This window comes from Nerophis ophidion, linkage group LG18 (assembly GCF_033978795.1).
Source record: "Nerophis ophidion isolate RoL-2023_Sa linkage group LG18, RoL_Noph_v1.0, whole genome shotgun sequence".
Taxonomy (NCBI): Eukaryota; Metazoa; Chordata; class Actinopteri; order Syngnathiformes; family Syngnathidae; genus Nerophis; species Nerophis ophidion.
In genome coordinates, this window is record NC_084628.1 from 39636163 (window position 1) to 39655064 (window position 18902).

Genomic DNA, 18902 nt, shown 5'->3' on the forward strand with positions numbered 1-18902 from the left:
ACAGGACGGTCGAGCGCTTGTTCAGATTATTTAAAATGAAAAGAAAAAAAACTTTCAAATTATACCCGGTCTTGTTTTTGAGACAATGGTTGAGCGCTTGCTCAAATTATATATATATATATAGATAGATAGATATAAACGTCAAATTATTCCTGGTCGTTTGTTTTTGATTGGACGGTCGAGCGCTTGTTCCAATGATTACTGGGTCAATATTGTCACCGATGTCCCACGGGGTGTGAGTTTTCCTTGCCCTTATGTGGGCCTACCGAGGATGTCGTAGTGGTTTGTGCAGCCCTTTGAGACACTAGTGATTTAGGGCTATATAAGTAAACATTGATTGATTGATTAAAATATATATATATATATATATAAACGTCAAATTATTCCTGGTCGTTTGTTTTTGACAGGACGGTCGAGCGCTTGTTCGAATTATTAAAAATGAAAAGAAAAAAAACGTTCAAATTATTCCTGGTCTTGATTTTGACACAATGGTTGAGCGCTTGCTCAAATTATATATATATATATAGTATATATAAAAACGTCAAATTATTCCTGGCCGTTTGTTTTTTGATAGGACGGTCAAGCGCTTGTTCGAATTATTAAAAATTAAAAGAAAAAAAAAAACTTCCAATTATTCCTGGTCGGTTGTTTTTGACACAGCGGTTGAGCGCTTGCTCAAATTATATATATATATATATATATATATATATATATATATATATATACACATATATATAATGTCTTGGTTAGATTATCCAGAGAATAGTGCTTGATACCGTGGTAGAGCGCAATATATGTGTGTGTGGGGAAAAATCACAAGACTACTTTATCTCTACAGAACTGTTTCATGAGGGGTTCCCTCAATTGTCAGGAGATTTATATATATACACATATATATATAGTATATATAAAAAGGTCAAATTATTCCTGGTCGTTTGTTTTTGACAGGACGGTTAAGCGCTTGTTCAGATTATTTTTAAAAAATTCAAATTAATTATGGTTGTTTTTGACAGGAAGGTTAAGCACCTGTTCAAATTATTAAAAACAAAAAAAAGTTCAAATTATCCCTGGTCGTTTGTTTTTGACATTACGGTTGAGCGCTTGTTCAAATTATATATATAAAAAAAAAGTTCAAATTATTCCTGTTCATACCCTGATTGGCTGAATAGCGTTGTTGGCGCGCATGCGTACTACAGACAAGAGTGATGCGTTCCCTTATATCGAAATCTGAAGTTCATCTAACCGTTGAACGCATTTAAACAAACCCCGAACTGCCAACCCACCCCGGACAGGTCACATCGTTACTAAAGAACACTTTTCATTTTGTTTAGTCTTCCCCGAGTTCTGGTTTGCTTACAACAGTCTCGCTACAACGTCATTATCAAACTTGGCGGAAAGAATTTTCTTACGGTCCTAAACCCACCATGAAACTACGCCGGAAATGAAAGCGTTCTTCCCCAAACGACAACTCGGACCAAACAACAGTAAGTTTGAATTTTTCAACAAGTTTTACATTGCCAACGTTTCGATGACCATGTTGGTGTTTAATCGCTGTACATGATCACAAAAGACAACGGTGAGTCCCGGGTAATACACGCCGAGCCACTTTAATATAAAGCAGCTGTACGATATTAGCACGTACGTTACAACCTGACGATTAAAGAACATTTCATCAACAAGTAGTGCGTGTTAGCGTCACATTCTGTGCAAATAAAGCACGGCGTGTTGATACAGCTCTTAATTATAACAGACTGACTCATTGGTCTGTCTTATTTTGATAACCGACAAGCAGACACTTGGCTCCGACATGATTCTCCAATGGAAGTTTACACAAAGATGCCAACACACAAAGTATGCCTTCTCCGTAGGGATAGAACATAGTCTTAGTACTAAATACTGTACCTGTATCACAGACATGCCATACAGTAATGTAGTAGACCTAAGTATTCATTAAGTACCACCATAATGACAACATTATATACAGTAGTGTAGTAGACCTAAGTGTTCATTAAGTACCACCATAATGAAAACATTAAATACAGTAATGTTGTAGACCTAAGTGTTCATTAAGTACCACCATAATGACAACATTATATACAGTAATGTTGTAGACCTATGTATTCATTAAGTACCACCATAATGACATTAAATACAGTAATGTAGTAGACCTAAGTATTCATTAAGTACCACCATAATGACATTAAATACAGTAATGTAGTAGACTTAAGTGTTCATTAAGAACCACCAAAATGACAACATTAAATACAGTAGTGTAGTAGACCTAAGTATTCATTAAGTACCACCATAATGACATTAACATACATTAGTGTAGTAGACCTAAGTATTCATTAAGTACCACCATAATGACACTAAAATACATTAGTATAGTAGACCTAAGTATTCATTAAGTACCATCATAATGACATTAAAATACATTAGTGTAGTAGACCTAAGTATTCATTAAGTACCACCGTAATAATAACATTAAAATACAGTATTGTAGTAGACACAAGTATTCATGAAGTACCACCATAATGACAACATCAAATACGGTAGTGTAGTTGAGCTAAGTAATCATTAAGTACCACCCTAATGACATTAAATACAGTAGTGTAGGAGACCTAAGTATTCATTAATTACCGCCATAATGACAAAAGTAGATACATTAGTTTAGTAGACCTAAGTATTCATTAAGAACAACCATAATAATAAAAATTAGATACATTAGTGTAGTAGGGCTAAGTATTCATTAAGTACCACCATAGTGACAACATTAAAATACAGTAGTGTAGTAGACCTAAGTATTCATTAAGTACCAAAATGATGACAACAATAAAAATGCAGTAGTGTAGTAGACCTAAGTATTCATCAAGTACCACCATAATGACAACATTAAATACAGTAGTGTAGTAGACCTAAGTATTCATCAAGTACCACCATAATGACAACATTAAATACAGTAGTGTTGTAGACCTAAGTATTCATCAAGTACCACCATAATGACAACATTAAAATACAGTACTGTATTAGACCTAAGTATTCATCAAGTACCACCATAATGACAACATTAAAATACAGTACTGTATTAGACCTAAGTATTCATTAAGTACCACCATAATGACAACATTAAATACAGTAGTGTAGTAGACCCAAGTATTGATTTAGTATCACCATGACATTAAATACAGTAGTGTAGTAGACCTAAGTATTCATTAAGTACAGTAGTGTAGTAGACCTAAGTATTCATTAAGTACCACCATAATAACAACATTAAATACAGTAGTGTAGTAGACCTAAGTATTCATTAAGTACCACCATAATAACATTATATACAGTAGTGTAGTAGACCTAAGTATTCATTAAGTACCACCATAATAACATTAAATACAGTAGTGTAGTAGACCTAAGTATTCATTAAGTACCACCATAATGACATTAAATACAGTAGTGTAGTAGACCTAAGTATTCATTAAGTACCACCATATTGACAACATTGACGCTCGGGTTGCGCACGGCCACTCTCCCAATGCCCCACGCCGTCCCTCTCAGTAGTGTAGTAGACCTAAGTATTCATTAAGTACCACCATAATAACATTAAATACAGTAGTGTAGTAGACCTAAGTATTCATTAAGTACCACCATAATGACAACATTAAATACAGTAGTGTAGTAGACCTAAGTATTCATTAAGTACCACCATAATAACATTAAATACAGTAGTGTAGTAGACTAAGACTTCACAATTAATGAATTTACCTTTGAATTTAAATAGTTTAAAAAAAATTCTTATGTAAAGTCTAAAAAAAATCTGAAGATTTTACGACTGGTATTTTACCAAAAAAAAGGTTGCCAGACTTTTACTGTAAAGTATGTGGTGTTTTTTGTAATCATTGGCTTAACAACATATTACTGTAAATAGAAAAACAGTAACGCCGTTTAAATTTTTTGGGGCAACTCGGCAGCCAATGTTTTACTATAATAAAATATGCTACCATAAAATCATCAACCGTGGATTTTGTAGTAAAAAACAACAAAAAACCTGACAGAATTTTTACTGTAAAAAAAAAAAAAAGGTCGTTTTTTTCCCCCAACTTACAGTAATATGCTATATAAAAAAAAAACTCCCTAAATGTTACAGTAAAATCTATTGGTCATTTTCATAATGTACAATTTGATGGATAACTTGCATTGAAATCATAAGTTAAGCAGATATTTAAGTATTTATTTGGATTTTATCCAACAAAGTTAGAGAAAATAAGAATTTTTAGAAAAAAAATAAAAGATCTTGTATTGACAAATATTATTTCCAGGCCATATAAAATGAAGTGGAGGGCCACATCATTTTAAACTCCTCATAAGAAGTTGTTATATTTGTTATAACTTTGTGACATTATTATTTTACAGAAAAAAAACTGGCAGTTTAGTTGCCAGACTTTTACTGTAAAATAGATGGTGTTTTTATTATTATTTTTACAACATATTACTGTAAATACAAATACAGTAGTGCTGTTGAATTTTATTTTGGCAACTCAGCAGCCAGTTTTTTACCATAATAAAATGTGCTGCCATAAAATCATCAACCGCGGATTTTGTAGTAAAAAACAAAAACAAAAAACCTGACATAATTTTACTGTAAAAAAATAAACTTTTTTTTTTTTTTTTGTAATATGCTATAAAAAAACTCCCTAAATGTTACAGTAAAATCTATTGATCATTTTCATAGTGTACAATTTGATGCATAACTTGCTTCCAAATCATAAGTTAAGCAGATATTTAAGTATTTATTGGAATTTATCCAACAAACTTAGATAATATAATATTTGTTGCAACTTTGGAAACTCTTTTTTTGCCCTATCAAACTAGAAAAAAACAACTAAAACCTTTAGTAAGAAAATAGAGAAAGTAAATATAAGGTCTTTTATTGACAAATATTATTTCCAGGCTTTTGCAGGCCATATAAAATGAAGTGGAGGGCCACTTCATTTTAAACTCCTAATAGGAAGTTGTTATATTTGTTATAACTTTGTGACATTTTTTTAAAGAAAAAAACTGGCAGTTTAGTTGCCAGACTTTTACTGTAAAATACATGGTGTTTTTTATTATTATTTTTACAACATATTACTGTAAATAGAAATACAGTAGTGCTGTTGAATTTTATTTTGGCAACTCAGCAGCCAGTTTTTTACCATAATAAAATGTGCTGCCATAAAATCATCAACCGCGGATTTTGTAGTAAAAGAACAAAAGCACAAAATCTGACAGAATTTTACTGTAAAAAAAAAAACATCTGTCGCTTTTTTCCCAAACTTAGTTATTTGCTATAAATAAATAAATAAAAAAACTCCCTAAATGTTTCAGTAAAATCTATTAGTCATTTTCATAGTGTACAATTTGATTGATAACTTGCATCAACATCATAAGTTATGCAGATATTTAAGTATTTATTGGGATTTTATCCAACAAAGTTAGATAATATAATATATTTGTTGCAATATTGGACGCTATTTTTTTTTCTTCCTCAAACGAGTAAAAATTAAATAAAACCTTTTTTTTTTTTTATTATTTTTACAACATATTACTGTAAATAGAAAAACAGTACCGCTGTTTAATTTTATTTTGGCAACTCAGCAGCCAGTTTTTTACCATAATAAAATATGCTACCATAAAATCATCAACTGTGGATTTTGTAGTAAAAAACAAAAGCAAAAAACCTGACTCGATTTTACTGTAAAAAAAAAAAAAACATTGGTCGTTTTTTTCCCCAACTTACAGTAATATGCTGTAAATAATTAAAAAAAACTCCCTAAATATTTCGGTAAAATGTATTAGTCATTTTCATAGTGTACAATTTGATTGCTAACTTGCGTCAAAATCATAAGTTAAGCAAATATTTAAGTATTTATTTGGATCTTATCCAACAAAGTTAGATGATATAATATTTGTTGCAATATTGGACACTATTTTTTTTCCTTGTCAAACTAGAAAAAAAACCCTCAAACCTTTAGTAAGAAAATAAGAATTTAAAGAAAAAAAATAAAAGGTCTTTTATTGACAAAAAATATTTCCAGGCCATTTAAAATGAAGTGGAGGGCCACTTCATTTTAAATTCCTCATAAGAAGTTTTTATATTTGTTATAACTTTGTGACATTATTTTTTTACAGAAAAAAAACTGGCAGTTTAGTTGCCAGACTTTTACTGTAAAAAAATATATAATATTTTTACAACATATTACTGTAAATAGAAATACAGTACCGCTGTTTAATTTTATTTTGGCAACTCAGCAGCCAGTTTTTTTCCATTATAAAATATGCTATCATAAAATCATCAACTGTGGATTTTGTAGTAAAACACAAAAACAAAAAAACTGACAGAATTTTACTGTAAAAAAAACAACATTGGTCGTTTTTTCCCCAACTTACAGTAATATGCTGTAAATAATAAAAAAAAAAACCTCCCTAAATATTTCAGTAAAATCTATTGGTCATTTTCATAGTGTACAATTTGATTGATAACTTGCGTCAAAATCATAAGTTAAGCAGATATTTAAGTATTTATTTGGATCTTATCCAACAAAGTTAGATAATATAATATTTGTTGCAATATTGGACACTATTTTTTTTTCTCCGACAAACGAGAAAAGAAAGAAATAAAACCTTTAGTAAGAAAGTAAAGAAATAAGATAAAAGGTATTTTATTGACAAATATTATTTCCAGGCCTTTGCAGGCCATATAAAATGAAGTGGAGGGCCACCTCATTATAAATTCCTCATTGGAAGTTGTTATATTTGTTATAACTTTGTGACATTATTTTTTTACAGAAAAAAAATGGCAGTTTAGTTGCCAGACTTTTACTGTAAAAAAATTATAATATTTTTACAACATATTACTGTAAATAGAAATACAGTACCACTGTTTAATTTTATTTTGGCAACTCAGCAGCCAGTTTTTTTACCATAATAAAATGTGCCACCATAAAATCATCAATCGCGGATTTTGTTGTAAAAAACAAAAACAAAAAAACTGACGGAATTTTACTGTAAAAAAATAAACATCGGTCGTTTTTTTCCCCACCTTACAGTAATATGCTGTGAAAAAAATAAAAATAAACTCCCTAAATGTTACAGTAAAATCTATTAGTCATGTTGATAGTGTACAATTTGATTGATGTGAAGTGAATTATATTTATATAGCGCTTTTCTCAAGTGACTCAAAGTGCTTTACATAGTGAAACCCAATATCTAAGTTACATTCAAACCAGTGTGGGAAGCACTGGGAGCAGGTGGGTAAAGTGTCTTGCCCAAGGACACAACGGCAGTGACTAGGATGGCAGAAGCGGGAATCGAACCTGCAACCCACAAGTTGCTGACTCGGCCACGCTACCAACCGAACTATACCGCCCCGTCAAAAAATAACTTGCGTCAAAATCACCAAAGTTAGACCACCAAAGTTAGATAATATGATATTTGTTGCAATATTGATATTGGACACTATTTTTTTCCCTTGTCAAACTAGAAAAAAAAAACTAAATACCGTTAGTAAGGAATACAAGAAAGTAAATATAAGGTATTTTATTGACACATTATTTCCAGGCCATATAAAATGAGGTGGAGGGCCAGATCATGCACGTTATTTTGCTGTATTTGTATCTGGTACGAGTGGAAAGCTGGTCCCTGAAAACAATGGCAACATGAAACCAGTTCAGGCCGGGGACCCCTCAGTTAGAGGACAGCTGATCCATGCAGGACAGTTCCTACAACATGTGTGCAAGTCCATGACTCTGCATAATGCAAAGCAATCGGATAGGAGCCGCTTCTAGTCCCCGTTTTATACTCCTGCTCTTTTTTTTTTACATTGCTTGGAGGCAGCTGTGGCCTGGGCTCGTGGGTTCCAGGTTCAATTCCCGTTTCCGCCATCCTCGTCGACGCTGTGGCGTCCTTGGGCGAGACACTTCACCCACCTGCTCCCACACGGTTTGAATGTAGCTTGAAGATGTAGACCATTATGTCGATCGCGAGCTACCAGTCGACCGCGGGGGGTGTGTCAGTCGATCTCCAGCCAGGCTTTTAAAAAAAATAGACCTAAAAATTAGTGATCATCAATCTTCACCAAGACGTCACTTAAATGACATTCACGGTACCGGAAGGTCTTGTGAGATGACGCTGGCTGCTGCAAGATCATTATTATGAAAATATGACCGAGAGGAAGGCGAGAAACACTTTTTATTTCAACAGACTCTCGCGCCGTACTTTCCGTCAAAACTCTAAAGGCCGACTGCACATTTCCTATCTTCACAATAAAAGCCCTGCTTCATGCTGCCTGCGCTAACTAAATACAGAGTCTCGGAAAACTGGCGAGCACAAGCGATCCCTCAGAAAGCTTTCTGAGACTCTTATTTTGTTAGCGCAGGCAGCATGAAGCAGGGCTTTTATTGTGAAGATAGGAAATGTGCAGTCGGCCTTTAGAGTTTTGACGGAAGGGACGGCGCGAAGGTCTGTTGAAATAAAAAGTGTTTCTCGCCTTCCTCTCTGTCATTTTTTCATTATAATGAACTGGCAGCAGCCAGCGTCATCTCACAAGACCCTCGGGTGCCGTGAATGTCAATCAAGCAAGCTACGGAATTTGCCGCCAATGTTTTTCTTGTAAAGTGTATGGAAGCTGGATGAATTAGATGCCAAAAACCAACCACTTTCATGTGGTATTGTACAGAAAGGACAACTTTTTTTTCTCCTCCATTTGAAAATGTGGGCGTTATCATCATTACTGTCTGATTCCAATCAATGCAAGTCATCAGAATCAGGTAATACACCAACTTATATTCTTGTCTTTGTGAAAGAAAGACATCTATATGTGTTACACATGCTTGTATTATCATTAAACACATTTAACTTGTTTACAAAAATGTCTCTTTCATAAATAAATAAATATAAATGATATATATAAATGAGGTAGATCCCCTCGAGTTGGTCAATTGAAAAGTAGCTCGCCTGCAGAAAAAGTGTGGGCACCCCTGATGTAGACAATGGCTTTAACAAAAAGGGTTTTAAGTCTCCACAAAGAAAAACACTATATAAATAGAAATCACTTTTCATTGTTACACTGAACACCACTTTTTAGTCAAATGCAATAGATATTAAAGATGTCTAAAAATATTGGATTGTCGATATTATCGGCCGATAAATGCTTGAAAATGTGATATCGGAATTTATCGTTAAAGTGTATGACTTTTTAAAAGGCCGCTGTACAGAGTAGTACACGGACTTAGGGAGAAGTACAGAGCGCCAATAAACCTTAAAGGCACTGCCTTTGCGTGCCGGCCCAATCACATAATATCTACAGCTTTTCACACACAAGTGAATGCAAGGCATACTTGGTCAACAGCCATACAGGTCACAATGAGGGTGGCCATATATACAACTTGAACACTGTTACAAATATGCGCCACACTGTGAACCCACACCAAACAGAAATAAAAAGCACATTTCGGGAGAACATCCGCACCGTAACGCAACATAAACACAACGGAACAAATACCCAGAACCCCTTGCAGCACTAACTCTTCCGGGACGCTACGATTCCATACAGTGCGATGTGTGCATGCAAGAAAACAATGTGTAAATATATAAAAAATATAGAATATACACACACACATACATATATATATATATATATATATATATATATATATATATATATATATATATATATATATATATATATATATATATATATATATATATATATATACATACACACAGTTGGGCAAAAAAGTATTTAGTCAGCCAGCGATTGTGCAAGTTCTCCCACTTAAAATGATGACAGAGGTCTGTAATTTTCATCATAGGTACACTTCAACTGTGAGAGACAGAATGTGGAAAAAAAATCCAGGAATTTACATTGTAGGAATTTAAAATAATTTATTTGTAAATTATGGTGGAAAATAAGTATTTGGTCAATCATTCAAAGCTCTCACTGATGGAAGGAGGTTTTGGCTCAAAATCTCACGATACATGGCCCCATTCATTCTTTCCTTAACACGGATCAATCGTCCTGTCCCCTTAGCAGAAAAACAGCCCCAAAGCATGATGTTTCCACCCCCATGCTTCACAGTAGTTATGGTGTTCTTGGGATGCGACTCAGTATTCTTCTTCCTCCAAACATAATGAGTTGAGTTGATACCAAAATGGATACATGGATGATACAGCAGAGGATTGGGAGAATGTCAAGTGGTCAGATGAAACCAAAGTAGAACTTTTTGGTATAAACTCAACTGGTGGTGTTTGGAGGAAGAAGAATACTGAGTTGCATTCCAAGAACACCATACCTACTGTGAAGCATGGGGGTGGAAACATCATGCTTTGGGGCTGTTTTTCTGTTAAGGAGACAGGACGATTGATCCGTGTTAAGGAAAGAATGAATGGGGCCATGTATCGTGAGATTTTGAGCCAAAACCTCCTTCCATCAGTGAGAGCTTTGAATGCTTGACCAAATACTTATTTTCCAGCATAATTTACAAATGAATTCTTTAAAATTCTTACAATGTCGGTGGCTGACTAAATACTTTTTTGACCCACTATATATGTGTGTTTGTGTGTGTGTATGTGTGTATGTATATATATATATATATATATATATATATATATATAAATGTGTGTTTATGCATAAATAGATAGATAAATAGATATACTGGGCCCCAGACACATTTCTTTCGCTAAATTTGGCCCCCCGTGTCAAAATAATTGCCCATGCTTGGGTTAACCTAATTTTGCTAAAAAATGTAAGCTTCACAAAAAGTGGAAAAACAATAATTTGAAGACTTTGTATAATTTAAAAAGGTCAATCTTGTAAAGCTACTGCAACCCCTAAATATACATATCAAGTATTACTTATTTTGGATGTTTTAATCCTTCAATCTCAGTATGTTTACATCCATCCATCCATTTTCTACCACTTGTCTCTTTGGGGATCGCAGGGAGAGCTAGTGTCTATCTCAGCTGCATTTATGCGGAAGGCGGTGTACACCCTGGACAAGTTGCCGACTGTCTTTAAAAACAAAAAATAAAAAACAAGCAATTTCCTATTGATAAAATGCAGCAAAAAGTAGCGCCATCTGGTGGACAAATATACAAAAAAATAAATGTGGAATGAAAAATAGCATTTTGAATAATTTGCTATTTAGGTAGGAGCAAGTGTGCTACTTTTGGTGCAGCATTGTCATCTTGGGCTAGTTTGAAGGAATTTTCCAAGAGGTAGACTCCCTTTTTAGACCAGTTGATCTGCCGTTTCTTTTCTTTTTCTTCTATGTCCCACTCTCCCTTGTGGAGGGGGTCCGGTCCGATCCGGTGGCCATGTACTGCTTGCCTGTGTATCGGCTGGGGACATCTCCGCGCTGCTGATCTGCCTCCGCTTGGGATGGTTTCCTGCTGGCTCCGCTGTGAACGGGACTCTCGCTGCTGCGTTGGATCTGCTTTGGACTGGACTCTCGCGACTGTGTTGGATCCGTTATGGATTGAACTTTCACAGTATCATGTTAGACCCGCTCGACATCCATTGCTTTCCTCCTCTCCAAGGTTCTCATAGTCATTGTCACCGACGTCCCACTGGGTCATTATTGTCACCGATGTCCCACTGGGTGTGAGTTTTTCCTTGCCCTTATGTGGGCCTACCGAGGATGTCGTAGTGGTTTGTGCAGCCCTTTGAGACACTAGTGATTTAGGGCTATATAAGTAAACATTGATTGATTGATTGATTGATTGATTGATTGAGGTTCAAGAGGATGTCAGCTGGTAACATGACTATCAATGAAGGGATGAAGTGAACTTAATGAGTGTATTCCCTCTGTTTCCTCCATTAGACTTGGTGGTCCCTGGTCTCCAGCATGGACACCCTTGAGGAGGACCTGACCTGCTCCGTGTGTTACTCTCTCTTCTCCGACCCCCGCGTCCTCCCGTGCTCGCACACCTTCTGCAAGGCCTGCCTGGACAGCGTGCTGCAGGCGCTGCCCAACTACTCCATCTGGCGCCCCATCCACCAGCCGCTGAAGTGCCCCATCTGTCGCTGCGTGGTGGAGCTGTCCCTCAGCAGCGTGGACGCCCTCCCCACCAACGTGTGTCTGCAGGCCATCATTGAGAAGGTAGGTCCTGGCTGTCTGACAGCTCACACAGGTCCTACCATAGTGCTTTACACCTCTGATGTCCCATGCTATTTTTATTTCTTAGTTTTTTGGCCTTATTGGACCCTAAATAGAATAAAAACTAAGAGTCATCTTTTGATATGATGTACTTAGTCCATAAGTACACAAACGTGTACTTCATGTTTAGGGACATGCTAATTCTTATTTTTACACTTTTTTTTTCCAAATTCCATTGTATGTTATACTCTTCTGACACCACCAGATGGCAGTATAAGTGTCCACATAAGTGGCCATAAGACCCCAATTCAGTAGTGTACACGATTGTGGAAATAAGAGCTAAAAGGTGCTGTCCACGCATGTGGCCACTAAGCCTTTAGAGGTTTTAAAGCTGGAATTTACACCCTTTTAAAGTACTTACTGGGAGCACACCATTTTGTGTGTAGCTTTAATGTATGTGAATGTGTGACTATATTCAAATATAAACAAACATTTGGACACGCCTTCTCATTCAATGAGTTTTCTTTATTTTCATGACTATTTACACTGTAGATTGTCACTGAAGGCATCAAAACTATGACACATGTGAAGTGAAAACCATCTCAGGTGATTACCTCTTAAAGCTCATGGAGAGAATGCCAAGAGTGTGCAAAGCAGTAATCAGAGCAAAGTGGCTATTTTGAAGAAACTAGAATTATAAAACATGTTTTCAGTTATTTCCCCTTTTCTCCAGTGACAATCTACAATGTCAATAGTCATGAAAATAAAAAAAACATATTGAAAGGGAATAAGAGGTAGAAAATGGATGGATGGATATTGAATGTGAAGTTGTGTCCAAACTTTTATAATATAAATCACCTTTTAAAATATAAGAGCAAATATAATGGAAAAAGACATGTTGATATTAATAACACTGATACTATTAATTGTGCATTTTCTTAATTGTGTTTTAAACAATATTTTAATAGACATTTGGATTATTGAACATCCATATATTAAAACCTATTAAGGTCCAAGCTGTCTGTTTACATGCTTTTTAAAATTGTTTTTTGCTATTTGGGCTTATTGGATCCTAATTAGAATAAAAACTAAGAATCATCTTTGCATCTGATGTACTTAGTCCATAAGTACACAATTGTGTACTTCACGACCCCGAAAGGGAATAAGCGGTAGAAAATGGATGGATGGATGTTTAGTGACATGGTAATTCTTATTTTTACACTTCTTTTTTTTTCCAAATTCCATTGTATGTTTTAATCTTCTGACACCACCAGATGGCAGTATAAGTGTCCACATAAGTGGCCATAAGACCCCAATTCAGTAGTGTACACGATTGTGGAAATAATAGCTAAAAGGTGCTGTCGACGCATGTGGCCACTAAGCCTTTAGAGGTTTTAAAGCTGGAATTTAGACTCTTTTAAAGTACTTACTGGGAACACACCATTTTGTGTGTAGCTTTAATGCATGTGAATGTGTGACTATATTCAAATATGCACAAACATTTGGACACATCTTCTCATTTTTTTATTTTCATGACTATTTACATTGTAGATTGTCAGTGAAGGCATCAAAACTATGACACCTGTGAAGTTAAAACCATCTCAGGTGATTACCTCTTGAAGCTCATGGAGAGAATGCCAAGAGTGTGCAAAGCAGTAATCAGAGCAAAGTGGCTATTTTGAAGAAACTAGAATTATAAAACATGTTTTCAGTTATTTCACCTTTTCTCCAGTGACAATCTACAATGTAAATAGTCATGAAAATAAAAACATATTGAAAGGGAATAAGAGGTAGAAAAATGGATGGATGGATATTGAATGTGAAGTTGTGTCCAAACTTTTATAATATAAATCACCTTTTAAAATATAAGAGCAAATGTGCTGAGAAAAAGACACTGATAATATTAATTTTGCATTGTCTTAATTGTGTTTTAAACAATATTTTAATAGACATTTGGATTATTGAACATCCATGTATTAAAACTTCTTAAGGCCCAAGCTTTTTGTTTACATGCTTTTTTAAATTTCTCTTTGCTATTGGGGTTTATTGGACCCTAATTAGAATAAAAACTAAGAGTCATCTTTTGATATGATGTACTTAGTCCATAAGTACACAAACGTGTACTTCATGTTTATTGACATGCTAATTCTTATTTTTACACTTTTTTTTTCCAAATTCCATCGTATGTTATACTCTTCTGACACCACCAGATGGCAGTATAAGTGTCCACATAAGTGGCCATAAGACCCCAATTCAGTAGTGTACACGATTGTGGAAATAAGAGCTAAAAGGTGCTGTCCACACATGTGGCCACTAAGCTTTTAGGGTTTTAAAAGCCGGATTTTGTACACTTTTAAAGTACTTACTGGGAGCACACCAGTTTGTGTGTAGCTATAATGCATGTGAATGTGTGACTATATTCAAATATGCACAAAAATTTGGACACATCTTCTAATTTTTTTATTTTCATAACTATTTACACTGTAGATTGTCAGTGAAGGCATCAAAACTATGACACCTGTGGAGTGAAAACCATCTCAGGTGACCACCTCTTAAAGCTCATGGAGAGGATTCCATCAGTGTGCAAAGCAGTAATCATAGCAAAGGGTGGCTACTTTGAAGAAAACTAGAACATAAAACATGTTTTCAGTTATGTCACCTTTTTTTTTTGTTAAGTACATAAGTCCACATGTTCATTCATAGTTTTGATGTGACTATCTACAATGTAAATAGTCATGGAAATAAAGCAAAGACATTGAATGAGAAGGTGTGTCTAAACTATATACATCATATATTATTTAGACTGTTATTCAGTAGAGTCCAGTCCATAGTGGATCTAACATAATAGTGGGAGTCCAGTCCATAGTGGATCTAACATAATAGTGTGAGAGTCCAGTCCATAGTGGATCTAACATAATAGTGTGGGAGTCCAGTCCATAGTGGATCTAACGTAATAGTGTGAGAGTCCAGTCCATAGTGGATCTAACATAATAGTGAGAGTCCAGTTCATAGTGGATCTAACATAATAGTGTGAGAGTCCAGTCCATAGTGGATCTAACATAATAGTGTGAGAGTCCAGTCCATAGTGGATCTAACATAATAGTGTGAGAGTCCAGTCCATAGTGGATCCAACATAATAGTGAGAGTCCAGTCCATAGTGGATCTAAAATAATAGTGTGAGAGTCCAGTCCATAGTGGATCTAACATAATAGTGAGAGTCCAGTTCATAGTGGATCTAACATAATAGTGTGAGAGTCCAGTCCATAGTGGATCTAACATAATAGTGAGAGTCCAGTCCATAGTGGATCTAACATAATAGTGTGAGAGTCCAGTCCATAGTGGATCTAACATAATAGTGGGAGTCCAGTCCATAGTGGATCCAACATCATAGTGGGAGTCCAGTCCATAGTGGATCTAACATAATAGTGGGAGTCCAGTCCATAGTGCATCTAACATAATAGTGTGAGAGTCCAGTCCATAGTGGATCTAACATAATAGAGTGAGAGTCCAGTCCATAGTGGATCTAACGTAATAGTGTGAGAGTCCAGTCCATAGTGGATCTAACATAATAGCGTGAGAGTCCAGTCCATAGTGGATCTAACATAATAGTGTGAGAGTCCAGTCCATAGTGGATCTAACATAATAGTGAGAGTCCAGTCCATAGTGGATCTAACATAAAAGTGTGAGAGTCCAGTCCATAGTGAATCTAACATAATAGTGAGAGTCCAGTCCATAGTGGATCTAACATAATAGCGTGAGAGTCCAGTCCATAGTGGATCTAACATGATAGTGAGAGTCCAGTCCATAGTGGATCTAACATAATATTGTGAGAGTCCAGTCCATAGTGGATCTAACATAATAGTGTGAGAGTCCAGTCCATAGTGGATCTAACATAATAGAGTGATTGTCCAGTCCATAGTGGATCTAACATAATAGTGTGAGAGTCCAGTCCATAGTGGATCTAACATAATAGTGAGAGTCCAGTCCATAGTGGATCTAACGTAATAGTGCGAGAGTCCAGTCCATAGTGGATCTAACATAATAGTGAGAGTCCTAAACTCTTCTTCTTCTTGTCCTTGCTCCCATGTCAGTACCAGAAGGAGAGCCAGCCCAGACTGCCCTTGTGTCCGGACCACTTCAGGCAGCCCCTCAACATGTACTGTGTCCAGGACCGCCAACTCATCTGTGGTCTGTGTCTGACTGTGGGCCGCCACAAGAACCACCTCATCGACGACCTGCAGGCCGCCTTCATCAGAGAGAAGCAGACCCCCTCAGTTCTGCTGGGCAGACTCTCTGACAAGACCTGGGACATGGTCAGTCCACTCACATACACTATGACAAGACCTGGGACACGCTCAGTCCACTCACATACACTATGACAAGACCTGGGACATGGTCAGTCCACTCACATACACTATGACAAGGCCTGGGACATGGTCAGTCCACTCACATACACTATGACAAGACCTGGAACACGGTCAGTCCACTCACATACACTATGACAAGACCTGGGACACGCTCAGTCCACTCACATACACTATGACAAGACCTGGGACACGCTCAGTCCACTCACATACACTATGACAAGACCTGGGACACGGACAGTCCACTCACATACACTATGAAAAGACCTGGGACATGGTCAGTCCACTCACATACATTATGACAAGACCTGGGACACGCTCAGTCCACTCACATACACTATGACAAGACCTGGGACACGGCCAGTCCACCCACATACACTATGACAAGACCTGGGACACGGTCAGTCCACTCACATACACTATGACAAGACCTGGGACACGCTCAGTCCACTCACATACACTATGACAAGACCTGGGACACGCTCAGTGCACTCACATACACTATGACAAGACCTGGACACGCTCAGTCCACTCACATTCACTATGACAAGACCTGGGACACGGTCAGTCCACTCACATACACTATGACAAGACCTGGACACGCTCAGTCCACTCACATACACTATGACAAGACCTGGACACGCTCAGTCCACTCACATACACTATGACAAGACCAGGGACACGCTCAGTCCACTCACATACACTATGACAAGACCTGGGACACGCTCAGTCCACTCACATACACTGACAAGACCTGGGACACGCTCAGTCCACTCACATACACTATGACAAGACCTGGGACACGCTCAGTCCACTCACATACACTATGACAAGACCTGGGACACGCTCAGTCCACTCACATACACTAACAAGACCTGGGACATGGTCAGTCCACTCACATACACTATGACAAGACCTGGGACATGGTCAGTCCACTCACATACACTCTGACAAGACCTGGGACACGCTCAGTCCACTCAAATACACTATGACAAGACCTGGGACACGGTCAGTCCAATCACATACACTATGACAAGACCTGGGACACGCTCAGCCCACTCACATACACTATGACAAGACCTGGGACACGCTCAGTCCACTCACATACACTATGACAAGACCTGGGACACGGTCAGTCCACTCACATACACTCTGACAAGACCTGGGACACGGTCAGTCCACTCACATACACTATGACAAGACCTGGGACACGCTCAGTCCACTCACATACACTATGACAAGACCTGGGACATGGTCAGTCCACTCACATACACTCTGACAAGACCTGGGACACGGTCAGTCCACTCACATACACTCTGACAAGACCTGGGACACGCTCAGTCCACTCACATACACTATGACAAGACCTGGGACATGGTCAGTCCACTCACATACACTATGACAAGACCTGGGACATGGTCAGTCCACTCACATACACTATGACAAGACCTGGGACACGGTCAGTCCACTCACATACACTATGACAAGACCTGGGACATGGTCAGTCCACTCACATACACTATGACAAGACCTGGGACACGGTCAGTCCACTCACATACACTATGACAAGACCTGGGACACGCTCAGTCCACTCACATACACTATGACAAGACCTGGGACACGGTCAGTCCACTCACATACACTATGACAAGACCTGGGACACGCTCAGTCCACTCACATACACTATGACAAGACCTGGGACACGGTCAGTCCACTCACATACACTATGACAAGACCTAGGACATGGTCAGTCCACTCACATACACTATGACAAGACCTGGGACACGGTCAGTCCACTCACATACACTATGACAAGACCTGGGACACGGTCAGTCCACTCACATACACTATGACGAGACCTGGGACACGGTCAGTCCACTCACATACACTATGACAAGACCTGGGACATGGTCAGTCCACTCACATACACTATGACAAGACCTGGGACATGATCAGTCCACTCACATACACTATGACAAGACCTGGGACACGCTCAGTCCACTCACATACACTATGACAAGACCTGGGACACGCTCAGTTCACTCACATACACTATGACAAGACCTGGGACACGGTCAGTCCACTCACATACACTATGACAAGACCTAGGACATGGTCAGTCCACTCACATACACTATGACAAGACCTGGGACACGCTCAGTCCACTCACATACACTATGACAAGACCTGGGACATGGTCAGTCCACTCACATACACTATGACAAGACCTGGGACACGCTCAGTCCACTCACATACACTATGACAAGACCTGGGACACGGTCAGTCCACTCACATACACTATGACAAGACCTAGGACATGGTCAGTCCACTCACATACACTATGACAAGACCTGGGACACGCTCAGTCCACTCACATACACTATGACAAGACCTGGGACATGGTCAGTCC

At 37.5% G+C, this 18902-nt stretch overlaps 1 protein-coding gene across 1 annotated transcript in view; it reads left to right on the forward strand.

Annotated features, from left to right (window-relative positions):
• The first annotated feature begins 1184 nt into the window (after positions 1 to 1184).
• trim59 (tripartite motif containing 59) overlaps positions 1185 to 18902 on the forward strand; it is a 33935-nt gene continuing 16217 nt past the window's right edge. Inside the window, exons 1-3 of the mRNA XM_061878109.1 lie at positions 1185 to 1484; positions 11853 to 12131; positions 16220 to 16441. Of these exons, the coding sequence (XP_061734093.1) occupies positions 11877 to 12131; positions 16220 to 16441 (477 nt within the window). The 5' untranslated portion in view covers positions 1185 to 1484; positions 11853 to 11876. The remainder of the gene's footprint in view (positions 1485 to 11852; positions 12132 to 16219; positions 16442 to 18902) is intronic.